This window comes from Lytechinus variegatus, chromosome 17 (assembly GCF_018143015.1).
Source record: "Lytechinus variegatus isolate NC3 chromosome 17, Lvar_3.0, whole genome shotgun sequence".
Lineage (NCBI taxonomy): Eukaryota > Metazoa > Echinodermata > Echinoidea > Temnopleuroida > Toxopneustidae > Lytechinus > Lytechinus variegatus.
In genome coordinates this window covers 10,332,880-10,348,569 of record NC_054756.1, presented here as the reverse complement: position 1 = coordinate 10,348,569, position 15,690 = coordinate 10,332,880, and the positions used below count along the sequence as shown (strand labels likewise).

The 15,690-nt window shown below is 37.9% G+C and overlaps 1 protein-coding gene across 1 annotated transcript in view; it reads left to right on the top strand.

Annotated features, from left to right (window-relative positions):
* Positions 1-15,690, top strand: part of LOC121431232 (fibrillin-2-like) — a 102,156-nt gene that overhangs the window by 30,628 nt on the left and 55,838 nt on the right. Inside the window, exons 3-4 of the mRNA XM_041628743.1 lie at positions 7,647-7,940; positions 9,595-9,717. Coding sequence (XP_041484677.1) covers positions 7,647-7,940; positions 9,595-9,717 — 417 coding nt within the window. The remainder of the gene's footprint in view (positions 1-7,646; positions 7,941-9,594; positions 9,718-15,690) is intronic.

Below are 15,690 nucleotides of genomic sequence, written 5' to 3'. Positions count from 1 at the left end.
TTTTTCAAACCTATCTGCATTTCATGAAACCATACGGTTTGTATTATTTTCCAGATTTTTTTTACAACTTGAAAAAAGTAAGGAGTTTCAATACTGGGATCATCAAGGGAAGTCAAATAGATGATCCGATGATTGATATGTATTTTTTTTTTACATGTTATAATAATTCCACATTAGCATGCAAGAAGAAGTCATCTTCCAGGCTAGGGTGAATTAATTATAAAGGCTTTCTTTTCATGCTCAATGACAGAGAAATTATTTTCCTGTGACCATTGAAAATCACCAGTTTAGCTGAAGGGATTCACAAAAGAATAAGCCTACATAAAATCAATTAAAATGGTTAGAATCACCTATTTCATGTTCTATGGAGATAAAAAAGTACTTTTTCAGTTCTTTTTATGTCAAATCAATTAAATGAATTAAAATGGGCCTACTATTTATGGTTTCTGAATTCAAATCCTGCAATTAAATGCATTATATATGGTGTGTCGTATGGGACATGTCCCGTACGACACAGCGTGTGTCGTACGGGACAACTTTTAATAGGACAATACTTGAAAAATGAAGGGCAGTAATTATATCCTCATGGGACAAATCGATCACCCATGGGTCAAAGAAAGAGAAACTGTTATTGTAAAATTGCATCTTCAAAAATAAAATTGTAGGAAAAACTTTTGCATTTTCATGTGTCGTACGGGACATTGCCAAAAATAGGTTCGGAAAAATCAGGGCTGTCCCTGTTATGGATCACGAAAATGTTGTAGATATTATTTGGAAAAATCAATTATACATTATTCCATTGACCTGCAATATTTTCAATCTTCTCGTGCTTTGCAAATAATTGTTTCAGGCAGTGTTTGTACTTGACTATTTGATTAGCAAAATTATTGAAAATTTAAAATTCCATTGTCGCCCCCCCAAAAAAAACTATATCTGTCTTCACTTTTGCTTAAAACTCATAATTTTCATAAAATTTAGGTATCGTAGTAAAATATTTAACTACATATGACTTGTTGAAAGCATGTTGAAATTTATGATATTTTTGAAGTTCTAGTGTGGAATCGCCGTACATTATCATTAAAATAATTATTTCCTTTAATCATGATTAAGATCAAAGCAAGATATATTCCTCTGATATAGTCAACTGGTCTAAAGTAATTCATTGTTTTTAATGGTCAAGACCAGTAAAGCCAGTATTTCTGATGCTGATCACGTGGTTTACCACATTTGCATATTTCCTATTTAAAAAAAAGAAAAATCAGGATTTAGAATGGAATATCCTTGCAATAGCACTCATTGTTTCTTAAGAACTTTCCAAATAAGTGTGTGAACTAATTCACAATGAAAATGGGTAATTTCATAGTTCACATTTAAAATAACAGCAGAAAGATTAATTTACTAACCATCTTTTCCATTTCACTGACCATAGTATATAACAAACCGAATGCATGTAATAAATTGATCCAGTAAGACCAGTACGAGGACCAGTCAGACCAGTAGAAAATACCAGTAAAGACCAGCTTGAATTGGATACCAGTATGAAGACCAGTGATACCAGTAACTTCCACCAGAAACCAGTATAAAATTCCAGTAATTCAAGACCAGTATAATTTTTAACTGGACCAGTATGACCAGTTAGACCAGTAAACCGATGTTCCAATTTCCAGAGTTACCAGTTCAAGTTCTACTTGTCTAATTGGTCCAGTGGAACTGGTTTTTCCTTCTGGGAGGCTCTGTTACGCAATGACAAAATTCGAGATTCGGATTGCATCCCGCCTCTTATCCAGAAAATATATAAAGATGCAGCAGATACGCGAAAGCATTGCATCTTTGGCAGAAGAACAAGATATGGAAGTTCAATATGTACCAGAGTATGAACCATCTTATGATGTAGACATGACGTTGATCTCCCTGCTGTTATATATAAGAATAATTGTAGAATTGTGAAAGCAGTTACATTAATCTATTAGTTATTTCCTCTTTAAGAATAGCCTAGAATGATCAAGTACATTCCACAGCATGTTTGTAAGAACGTTCCAGAATGTCTTTTTATTATGCAGGCCTTGCCTATTTAAAGGCCATGGAGTTTTATTGTTGAATAGGAAAAAGCCAAACAATAGAAATGTATTGGTAGTGGAAATGAATAGGCTTACGTATTTTGTTTACACATGTTGATTTCAATGAGGTCATTCAAGAGTCTTCTGGATTTTGACTGCTCCTGAAAGGAGAAAGTTCTTTGGAAACAATACTAGAAGCTTCTAGATTAGTTGAAATTTATTATATAAAGCTGCAGTTTCTTTAAGGACATCATCACATCATATGAGAGCAGGAGATCACATCACATCATATGAGATCACTTCACCAGATCAGATCAGAGCAGTTTATGCCCACCATCAATGAACTGTTTGCAGTTATCTTGAGAGAGAAATTATCAGTTCTCATCGAGATCATCAACATCATCAACCTGTTCAATGAACACTCTTCAACCCATGGATTGCTGAAATTGACTGTTAATCATCATCAACATCGTCTTCACGGACATTTCAACTTGTTACAGTGACTCTTATTATTCATCGGACTTCAACATCAGTTTCATCATCGCCATCATCAATAAGGAATCTTCCAAGCCTACCTGGAATATATATTGGACTATAACAGTGAACTATAACCCTGGATTGTACATCAGACACTTCAAGAGATTAATGTAAGATTATTTGGTTTTATTTTGTTTAAGTACATGATCAATTTCCTGTAATAAAAAAGGGAAGATTAAATTTAAAATCTACTTGTTATTTGTTGCAGTATCGTAACACTGCTATGTAACTACATCCTAGCCCTCGAAGCAGAGGAGAGAGAGAGAGGAAGAACAGCAAAGACAAGAGGAGATTGAACTACCAGCAGGAGGGAGAAGACCATTCATCAGGTGCTGCTGGACCAGGCCATGGCTCACTGAAGAAAGAGGACGGCAGTATGGCCAGTACACTATACTCTTGGACACACAACTGAGGTTACAGAACCATGTTGCCTTCACAAACTTCACCAGAGTGACCCCTGAGGTGTTCGATGAGATCTTTGCGAGAGTGGCACCAGTCATCCAGAAGCAAGAGATTAACTACAGGCACCCTTTGTCAGCTGGCCTCAAACTGGCAATCACCTTAAGACATCTGGCCGCTGGGGACAACTACAGATCACTGGCATTGGTTTAAGATGTGGTATCTCAACCATATCAGAGTTGATTCCAGGAGTGTGCAGGGCCATTGCAGAGGCGTATAAAGATGAGGTCTTTAACATACCTACCCCACCTGAGGCATGGAGCACCCTTGGCCAGCAGTTTGCAGGGCCGCGGAACGGTTTTAAAAGTGGGGGGTGAGCCAAATGTGGGGGGCTGACCATTCCCCCCAAAACTACAATCATATGGTCATTTTACGTTTTTGTACATGGTTTTGGAAAAAAAGTGAGGAGGGGGGCTGAAGCCCCCAGCCCCCCGCTTCCGCGGCCCCTGGTTTGAACAGATATGGAATATCCCCCATGCAGTTGGTGCCTTGGATGGAGAGCACATAGCCATTAAGAAGCCAGCAAACAGGCAGGCTCTACCACAACTACAACTACTGCTGGCATTGGTAGATGCAGAGTACAAGTTCATCTGGATTGAGCTGGGAGGTAAAGGACATATGTCTGACTCCCAGATATTGCCAGACTCTGAGCTCTTTGAATGGTTAGAAGATGGGTCCATATGGTCTCCCCTCCATGCCCTCTCCCTGGAGAAAATCAGCCTGATATTCCTTACTTCATCCCGGGTGACGATGCTTTTGCCCTGAAGAGCTACATGATGAAGCCATACAGTAGAAGAGGGATGACAGATGAACAGAGGATCTGAAACTAAAGGATCTCAAGGGGGAGAAGAGAGGTGGAGAATGCTTTGGCATCATGGCCAACAGGTTCCAGTGCCTGTTGGGAACACTGGAACAGAAGGTAAGATAACATCAGAGATTTTGTGGAGACTGCTGTGGTGCTCCACAACCTACTGAGGAAGAGGGTGGCGCTGGCAGCCAATGCAGTGGACCACGAAGATGAAGAGCACAACTTCGCACCAGGGGCCAGGAGAGATGAACCAAACTGGGAAGATGTTCCGCAATCACCTGCAAGGGAAAACCTCGCCACTGTGGATGCCAGACATCAGAGAGATCATCTCCGAGAATACCTCGTCTCTCCAGTGGGTGCTGTTGACTGGCAACAAAGAATGGCTGGGGTGGTACTTCCCGATTGAGTTAAGAAAGGTGTGGCTCAGATATCGTCAGAAGCAGATGATGAAGATAAAGACTTTTGTGTCTGGAAATAAGAACATTGTCCCATATGCACACTTTTTTATTTTTAATATAATTTTGAAATGATTTTTGTATTGTAATTGTGAAGATGTTATTGTCATTATTGATGTTATTGTTGTTGTTATGTATTTCATCTGCTTGTAAAAATATAAATACAGACTTTATTTTTTACCCATTAAAAATCAGATAATACTACTATTGTAAATCAGGAGTGAAAATTTAAAGGAATCAAGTTTGCAGAATTTGAAATTTAGATATGTGCGACAAAAGATCTTTAAAATATGCAATTTTTTGTTAAATTGATTCTTACAAATTATTACAAATTCATTTTGTTACTAACTAGAAAAATATTAAGAAAATCAAGTTTATATGTGAGATAAATAACCCTTATTGTAACAGAAAATAAAACAAAGGAAATAAAATATAAAACATTATAAAATTGAAATATGAAATATAATAAAAGAACTTTGGAAAACCCAGAGTTTTCAACAGAGCTTTTCTATTATTTTTTTTTATTCTATTGCCTTTTCTATTTCATGTTTTATACAGGGTGTCCTATAAAAAATGCCCGGTACGCTTCCTGTCGGTTTTTTTTATTTTATTATTTTTTGTTTCAATAAAGAGAGCCAACTCTTCATTTAGTAACTGATTAAAAAATACCAAAATCACATTCAGTGGTTTGGGGGGTTATATACTTCTTGCAAAGGTCTGTAATGCTAAGTTCACACCAACGGCGAATGCCGCGCTTTAAATCGGCGATCAATTCGGCGTCATTTTTTTTTTCAACTTTTAAAAATCTCACGATCTCATCAGATATGTTATGCTCTGATAAGCTCTAACGCGCTCTGATACGAAGTTCGTTCCCGCTTGTGCGACAAATTATTTCCCGAATCGCTACGGCTTCTCACGCTATGATGCCGATTGATCAGGCTTTATTACGCTTTAAATCACGCTTTGATATGCTTTATTACTCTTTGATAAGCTTTGATGCGCTTATCATGCTTTAAATAACGCTCTGATACGATTATCAAGATATCTTGTGCATTGATAGGGTCTGTCAAGCTCTGTTACGCAATGACGAAATTCGAGATTCTGATTGCATCCCGACTCTGATCCAGAGTATATAAAGATGCAGCAGATACACGAAATCATTTCATATTTGGCAGAAGAACGAGATATGGAAGTTCAATATGTACCAGACTATGAACCATCTTATGATGTAGACACCTTTGTCTCCCTGCTCCCTGCATGATAGCCCTCTAGGCAGAGGAGAGAGAAAGAACAGCAAAGACAAGAGGAGATTGAACTACCAGCAGGAGGGAGAAGACCATTCATTAGGTGCTGCTGGACCAGGCTCACTGAAGAAAGAAGACAGCAGTATATGGCCAGTACACTATCCTCTTAGACACACAACCGCGGTTAGAGGACCCTGTTGCCTTCACAATGTTCACCAGAGTAACCCCTGAGGTGTTCGATGAGATCCTTGCGAGAGTTGCACCAGTCATCCAGAAGCGACTAAGAGACTAACTACAGGCACCCTTTGTCCGCTGGCCTGGCAATCACCTTGAGACATCTGGCCACTGGGGACAACTACAGATCACTGACATATGGTTCCAGATGTGGTATCTCAACCATATCAGAGTTGATTCCAGGAGTATGCAGGGCCATTGCAGAGGCATATAAAGATGAGGTCTTCAACATACCTACACCCCTGAAGCATGGAGCACCCTTGCCCAGCAGTTTGAACAGAGATGGAATATTCCCCATGCAATCGGTACCTTGGATGGAAATCACACAGCCATTAAGAAGCCAGCAATCACAGACAGTCTCTGCCACAACTATAAGGGCTTCTTCTCTATACCACTGCTGGCATTGGTAGATGCAGAGTACAAGTTCATCTGGATTGAGCTGGGAGGTAAATGGCACATGTCTGACTCTGAGCTTTTCGAATGCCTAGCAGATGGGTCCATAGGGCTGCCCCCATCATGCCCCCTCCCTGGAGAAGATCAGCTTGATACCCCTACTACATCCAGGGTGACGATGTTTTTGCCCTGAAGAGCTACATGATGAAGCCATACAGTAGAAAAGGGATGACAGATGAACAGAGGATCTGCAACTACAGGATCTCAAAGGGGAGAAGAGTGGTGGAGAATGCCTTTGGCATCATGACCAACAGGTTCCGGTGCCTGTTGTGAACACTGGAACAGAAGGTAGATAACATCAGAGATTTGGTGGAGACTGCTGTGGTGCTCCACAACCAGCTGAGGAAGAGGGTGGCGCTGGGAGCCAATGCGGTGGACCACGAAGATGAAGAGCACAGCTTCGCACTAGGGGCCAGGGGAGGTGGACCTCACTGGGAAGATGTTCCGCAACCACCTGCAAGGGGGAACCTCGCCACTGTGGATGCCAGACATCAGAGAGATCATCTCAGAGAATACTTTCCAGTGGGTGCTGTTGACTGGCAACAAAGAATGGCTGGGGTGGTACATCCTGATTGAGTCAAGAAAGGAGTGGCTCAGATATCGTCAGAAGCAAATGATGAAGATAAAGACTTTTGTGTCTGGAAATAAGAACATACTCCCATATGCACATTCGTTTATTTTTAATACAAGTTTGAAATAATTTTTGTATTGTGTGTACTTGTGAAGATGTTAATATTATTACTGAAGTTATGTATTTCATCTGCTTGTAAAAATATAAATACAGACTTTATTGATTTCTTACCCATCAAATATCAGATAATACTATACTATTGTACATCAGGAGTGAAAATTTAAAGGAATCAAGTTGCAGAATTCGAAATTTAGACATGTGCGATTAAAGATTTTTAAAATACGCATTTTGTGTTAAATTGATAATTACAAAATGATTTTCTTACTAATTAAAAAATTAGTTAGAAAATCAGTTTTATAAAAGAGAACATAAAACAAAGGAAATAAAATATAAAACATTATTGAATTAAAAAATGAAATATAATAAAAAAAATAAATAGAAAAAAACTTTGTGGAAAACTTGAAGTTTTAAAAAGAGTTTTTCTATTTATTTTTTTTTTATTCTATTGCCTTTTCTATTTCATTATGTTTTATACAGGGTGTCCCAAATGAAAAACTAAAGACATTTTCCTTGTCCATATATCCCACAGTCTATACGGTCTTTACGCTTTAATTAAGCTTTGTTACGCTTTGCACGCCGCTTTAAAGCGCCATCAAAGCGCCGTTGGTGTGAACATAGCACTATGGAGACTGAATGAACGATAATTGATTAATTTTGAGTGTGTGGCTTATCAGATTTAATGAATTGTGTTATTTTCTTTTTGCTTAGGGACTGAGATTATATGTATGATGGAACAGCGAGTACTTAATTGCTCATCAGGGGGTCACATTGCTATCGACAGCGCTGTCTTTGGGCGAACGGACATCACAAGCTGTCCAGTTATTCCACCACCAACCAACCTTACAGGTTGTGAAGTCGATGTGGCGATTGTGGTAGCTGGGAGCTGCTCCGCGATAAATACTTGCAACATACCAGACACGTCAACGGGCCAAGAATATCAAGTATCATCACCTCCTTGCCCCGATGTCACCAAGTACTTGAATGTTTCCTATCATTGCATAGGTAACTCAGTCATCGACATTATCTTTGTTGAGAAAATGTTATGTTGGTATAAAAAAATCAATTTTGTATGAAATATTTTGATAGATAAGTTATGTATAAGCAAGTCACAAGACGAGATTTCAAAATTTTTGTAGTAGCATGAAATCTAGAGTTCTAATTGGCTGGATAGGGCTTCAAAACAAGCAAGGGTTATTTGAGGAGATTACCACACGATTGTAAACTTGGAGGGGGCCCAGCATTGAAACCGTTGGAATTTGGTTGGGTAGTTTGTCTCTTTGACCAATCAGAGTGCAGTTTTCTTGTTGTCTAGCTGCTTAATGTATTTGACCGATGAAAAGTGTTATTTTGACCCGATTAAACCAATTGTAATACATTTTTAACAAGTGGTCTTCACTCGATTTTTACTGGTCAAGATAAAACTGGTATACTGTTGAGGAACTGGTTTCCAGTTGGCTGGTTGGTTTATATTACTGGTTCAATTAAAAATCAAATGACCCAGTAAAAATGTAGGCCTGCTAAAACCACTAAATACTGGTCTTTAAATTTCTTTATGGGTACTCACAGGTGAATTGTTAAAACAATTGGTTTACAACATCTACCAGATATGAATAATTCATTTTATTTTTGCTTCTGTGTCATTTGCTCAGGTCTTAATATCTCAGGCGGCATGGGGTTAGAGTTAGGATTGTAGTAGGGTTTTCGGTTCAGAATGATCTAAAGATAAGGATATAAGGAGCAATTGGCTCAGCCAGGGAGAGATGCAAAAGTCAAAGATAAGACACTCGTGTAAGGAATCGACTGTACATTTTGCACCGGAGTACTGTAATTTTCCAGTAAGTTATCCAAATACCATGGATACTCCTGAGAAGTACAGCAATACGCAAAATTTCCTGTAACTATCCCTGTAGCAGAATATTTCATTCAAACAGGTACTTAAAGGACAAGTCCACCCCAACAAAAAGTTGGTTTAAATAAAAAGAGAAAAATTCAACAAGCATGCATAACACTGAAAAGTTCATCAAATTCGGATGTAAAAAAAGAAAGTAATGACATTTTAAAGTTTCGCTTAATTTCACAAAACAATTATAATTATGCACATCCTGGTCGGTATGCAAATGAGGAGACTGATGATGTCATCCACTCACTATTTTTTTTGTATCTTATATGAAATATTCTAATTTTCTCCTCTTGTCAAGCGAAACAATGATTAATTCCTCCATGAACAAGTGGAATTAGCATTGTTTTGTACGATATGGTTCAGTCAAGTTTGTCCGAATTGTAAAATCTGGAAAAATTGAAATGTTTTATAATTCAAACAATAAAAAACAAAAGAAATAGTGAGTGATGGACATAATAGACTGTCTCATTTGCATGTCACTGATCTGTGCATATCATTTTTTTGTGAAAAATGGCGAAACTTCAAAATACCATAACCTTCTTATTTTACATCCGATTTTGATGAAATTTTCAGCATTATGCCACTTTGATTTTTCTCTATTTATTCAATTCAACATTTTCTGGGGTGGACTTGACCTTTAACGAACGGATTTGCGTTTTTTGCATTATCATACATAAAACTTCTGCCTCTGACTCTAGAAGTCTTTGCATAATCAAGCATTACTAAAATTGTATTTTGTTTTACAAATATATACAGATTTGGATGAGTGTAGTCTACAATCGCACGATTGCGATGTGCATGCCACATGTACCAACACTCCTGGGTCTTTCAATTGCTCGTGCAACACGGGATATACCGGAAATGGAAAGGAATGCGAAGGTAGGATCTAATTTATTGTAGACACAAATCCCCGTGCATACCGGGAGGGGGAGGGGGGGGGGTCGCAGTTGAAAAGGGTAGGGTACGTGTGTGGTGGCCCAAAAGTATGAAACCATACCCTTAAACGGAAATTGTTTATGAAATGATTCGAACTTATTAGATGTCCCACTGCATTCTTTGGGGGTGCATGGAAACCCCAGTATGGAGCTTTAATTCAATCATGAAATGAGGGTCTTGAGATGAACTGATACCCGGATGAGGCGATTTTACTGTCCTTATAAACACTGACAGGCCTGCGTGTCAAGACAAACGGGTGTTCCATCATGTATATACCCATGCAATCATCCGCCAGAATTTTCTCACTCGATAGACAAAATGGTTAAAGTAAGTGCCAATTAAAGTGATTGGTTAACATTGGTTTGGATTTTAAAAATCTGAGCTAGTAGGTCACACTTGTCACCTGTGTCTGTGATATGTTACAAAAATGAAGCCCAGAAAAAAATTGCATTCGAAAATAATCATTAAGTGCTTCAAAAATTGAAATATAAAGTGACCGGAAACACCATCTTAATTTCATCCCATACAGTTATGTGTACTATTGGTTTATTGCCATTTCGTCCACTGCCATTTTGTCCACTACCCACATGGTCTAATATCATTTCGTCTACCATCAGTTGGTCCACTATCCACATGGTCCAATTACCATTTCGTCCAATCACCATTTCGTCTAATAGCCATTTCGTCTAATAGCCATTTCGTCTATTATCATTTGGTCTAATAGCCATTTGGTCTAATGGTATTTTTTTGCCAATTGGTCCAATAGCCACTTTGTCTACTATCATTACGTCTATTCCCATTTGGTCTAATAGCCAAATGGTCTAAAAGCTTGTGTATAGTTTTGGTAAATCCACCAAAATGCACCTTTCACTATTCCAATTCATTGCTAGCTAATATGAATGGATATGCCCTATAATAGTTATGTTATGGAGGATATGAAATGAAAATGTGTTTTACAGGATAAATTTTGCGATTTTACATGGAAATTTAACTTGATCGGGTCACCCGATCAAATTAAAATATCTGTGTGTTTTTGTCTTTCAATTAAATCCTATTCCAAATCATGGAATGGGTTGAAACTTTCAAGATATGTTCTTTGTCTGTAACTTTTGAATATCCAATCACTGAATTTATAAGATAAGTGCTTGAATGCCCATTTTTTAATTTAAAACAAGCATCGCCGAGAGAGGGCGCTATATATCCAAGATTTGAATATTTGAAATTTTCTCAGAGAAGTGCAGTTGGAAAAATATCTAACGGTCTCAACGCTTCAGTAAGTGTATTATTAGATGATATTCGATTATCAATCACATTATTGACCCTTTACCAAAGCTATACACAGGCTTAAAGGCAAATGGTCTAATAACCACTTGGTCTACTTTCATTTCGTCCATGTTCCATTTGGTCTAACTGCATTTGGTCTACTATCACTTGGTCTAAACTCATTTCGGCTAACAATCATTTGGTCTAATTGCCATTTTGTCTAATAGCCAATATGTCCAATTGCCATTTTGGCTATTCACCATTTCGTCTAATATTCATTTCGTCTAATACGCATACTGGTCTACTATGCTGCACTAGCGCCCTCTACGACCCGAGTCGACTCTATTCGCGATTGTGGGCCTAATTAATTACCAATTCTCTTCAACTTCTTGATTTATTTTATCACTGTTGACTAGTGTTGTTCGTCATTGATTACTTTGCATTATGGAAGTGTTTTCCACCCAAAGGGGGAAGCAATGTGTGTCTTATCGAGGTTATACATACACGATACGGGCGAGGAAAAACGGAATGGTATACTGGCGATGGCGAAAGGGGGCGCCAAAAAGGGGAAGGAAAGAGAGGAAAAGAAAAGGGAGAGAAAAAAAAAGAGGGAAAGAAGAGAAAGAGAAAAAAATGGGGAAGAAAGAGAGAAGGAAAAAAGGAAGAAGGAAGAGGGAGAAAGAGAGAAGGAAAAAAGGAAAGGGAAACATCTCATGCTTCGCGTTCGCATTAATAATTTATTGAGATATGTATCCTGTACATAATAACAAAAGAAAAATGATTAAAATCTTCCATTTTTGTGATCTGAAAATAGGGAAACAGCTTCAGCTCTTGCTGCGCGCTCACATTTTTATTTATGATACATCCATCTCCTTTTGAATTCCTTCAAACAATCCTTAATCTGTTACTTCTTTATGTCAATTAACCAACATTTTCGGCAATAATTGCAGTAATTGTTCATTTTAAGATAATTATGTATCCTGTATTACAGGGAGTGTTCAAAGTGTCCTGAAATATCAATTTTTTTAACTCGCCGTGCACATGTTTGTATATTCATTTCTAAACTGGATATATAGTGACGTGGATTGTCAATGTCTAATTCCTTCCTTCAGCTTTTTCTCGTCTCATTCCCAGTTTTCTTTTCCCTCCTTCCCTTTTTCTCTTTTTTTCTCCCCCACCCTTTTATTTTTTTGGGGGCCGTCAATAAGGAGGGGCGGACGCTTTGCCCTCCTCGAAATGCCTATGTATCCACTTTATGAATGCTTACAAACAGTCCTTAAAACGTCATTTTTCATGTCAGAATATCACAAATTTCGACCCGCGCTCGCATTGTTTATTTATATGTGTATTATGTACAAATTTACAAAAAGTGATTAAAGTGCCCCGTTTTGAGGTCTGAATATAGGAAAATTTCAGCTCGCACTGTGATGTTGCATTTACAAAAGTAAAATATGTATCTTCAAGAATTCCTAAACGCAGTCCTTAAAACGCCCCTGTTTCATGTCAGTATATGGAAAATTCTCTGCTCGCGCTGCGCGCTTGCAATCCTCGCATTAGTTATTAATCTAGAGAAATGTTCAGGATTTCAAACAGTGTCAAGACTTACGATTTTATGTGTAAATAATAGTGGGCCTACATGAAATAAAATGTTCATAAAAAAAAGATCAGCTCGCGCGACCAAAAAAAAAAAAAAAAAAAACACGGAAAAAACCTTCTTCGATCCGCAGACAGGGGAATATATAAATGAATGAACATTTTTCGAGCATCAGCCCCCCCCTGCCCCCATTAGCAAAAGCTAGATCCGCAAAAGGGATGTGTTATAATTATACCCGGCAGGCCTATATACTCGCGACCAAAAATCTACTCTAGTGATTTCAATACCCCCCCCCTTCCTGTAAACTCCTGGATCCGCGCCTACGTAGTAGTAATTATTTTGATTATGTATATTATTTCTATTATGATTATCCTTATTATTATCATTTTTGTTATTATTAGTAATATGATCATCATAATTATTATTAGTAGTAGTATTATTGTGAATTTTATTATTATTATTTATTAGTATCATTATGATGATTATCATTCTTATTATTATATCCATCAATTGCTACAGCATGAGTATATCACAAACATTATACTCATCGTTATTGTCAATACTACTAGGCCTACATTTATTTTAGGCGCAGGCGGGCTTCTAGCGACGGGAAACGAACAAAAAGGGAGAGGATAGTACAGGGAAAGAAGAAAGGACAGATCGGGAAGAGCTCTTTTTTTGGGGGGTGGGGGGTATATTGATCAATAATATTTCTTTAAAAGGCTACATTGTCTTTCATCTGTTTATCGTATTTTGATATCGGAATACAATATTCTTTCTTTTTTTAAATAAAAATTGAGCGACAAATTAAATTAAAAGGACCCTTTTCCATTTTCCCCATCTTAGTTCCCCTTTTTATATGTGTGTGTGTGCGTGTGTGTGTGCGTTTTAGGGGGGGCGGGGGTGCCTGAATTGCTGTACCCACTGAATCGACCCTTGCGATAGTAGTTTTCATCATAGTTTTTAGGGTTTTTTAAAAACTAATATCATCAATAATTTCAAGGTATTAAAGTCATTTCGCTCCCCTCCTCGGATAACGCAAATTATTTGTATTAGACGAAATGGCTATTGGACCGAATGGCTATTAGACTAAATGGCTATTGGACGATTTGGGAATTGGACGAAATGGTTAGTAGACGATTTGGTTGGTAGACGAACTGATTATTGGACCTAATGGTTGATGGACGAAATGACTATTAGACGAAATGGCAATTGGACGAGTTGATAAGTAGACGATGTGGATATTGGACCAAATGAAATTAGCCGACATGGCTATTGGACCAAATGAACGGTGGACTAACTGGTTAATGGACGATTTGGCATTAGACAAAATGGATTTAGACAAAATGGTTGGTAGACGAAATGGTTGTAGACGAATTGGCTATAGACTAACTGGCTATTAGACTAAATGGCTATTAGACGAAATGGTGATTGGACGAAATGGGTGGTAGACGAAATGTTGATGGACGAAATGGCATTAGACGAAATGAATGTAGACCATGTGGTGAGTGGATGGGATGGCAGTAGACGAATTGGCAATTTACCGTACTATTTAGGCGTCTAGAAGACACCTATTTACAAAATCAGGGTTTGCCTTGTAGTTTTAGCTTTTCATTCTCATTGTTGTTTTCAGGGTTTATTAGTTCTAATACATGCACTTGTACACATGTTTCATCTTGGTTTGATAATTTTTTAAATTGGCTCCTCACAAAGTTAAACAATACCTTTTAATTGTCGAGAAATGGAGAGATAAGGTCTCACAGGCCTAATTAATTCCCCATAGATTCATGTGTTAAATTGGCACTTTAAAAAATTCATTAAAAATAAGGATGAAATTCGGGGGTCGAATGTTTACTACCAGTGGATAGGATTTATATCTGGCAATCCATATCTGACCAGAAAAGGGTCCCTCGACCGGCTCATTTTAAAAATAAATTGGCGTGTTTGAAGACACCGTCGGGGGGAGCAGATTCATCAACTCAAACAGCAAAATAGCCCTAATCCTTCCGCCAGTCAAAATATAGTCCAAAATTTGTGATATTTCTTCCCAATTAGGGAAAAGGAAGTTCAGTAATTACCAAAAATAGAATCAGTGTTAGATGGACAATCATATGCATACACTTTGTCAATCAGCCATATCAAAATAAAAATATAGCAATGGGTTGGCTCGAATGAATATCTATGGCCTACCACTAGTAATTAGGCCCGTGAGACCATAAGTTATATCACCAAGTCGACCTACGAAAAGTTAATGTCAATAGCGAGCATTAAACAAAATAGGCATCCGCGCCTTGTCCTGACGCTGTCGCGAACTTTTTATTTTCGTACACGAAAGGGCAATTAACCCATGTGCGTTGACAATTCGCATTTTTTTTCTGCGGTTCCTTCTAAAAGCTAACAGCGCACAATGTGGCGTCGTTTTTCGTTTGTAGGCCTATATATGGTGAGTATGATAATGGTGCTTATGGCGTAGTCACAATTCCTCGACAGCCGCCATACGACGAGTCGAAATCAGCGGTTTCAACATTTTTCTTGGGTACTAGCTACATAGATTTGATAGAGGTGATTTGAATAAAATTAGATGAACGGCTATTTTCAACTCACCGTAAGCCGGCCGTTGGGGTAATTTGACTGCAGCATAAGTTATTCGAATCTGTATAGCTGTATGATTCAGATTCTATTGTCTCTCTCTCTCTCCCTGAATAGAGTATGAAGACTGCTTGCATAATAAGTGTGTCTTCGAATGGCTGTTAAGGCTAATCCTAGATTTAATTTTTTTCAATCAGGTGTGGCAGATTAAATTATCTGTCAGTTATTCATTTCTTTCACTGAATGATGATCCTAAGCACTGTTTGAAGACATTGAAATTTGTGAGATATTTCCTATTTTTAAACAAGCGCAATGAGCGCCCAGCTGAGGCGGATAGCTGCGCTATACAAGAACACATCATCGTCATCATTTGTTGAAGTTTTTTTAGCATAATTATCGTCACGATCTTTCAAACCTTTTCACACCGTAACATACAGCTGATCTCAATTCTTTCTTTCCTTAATTGGTAT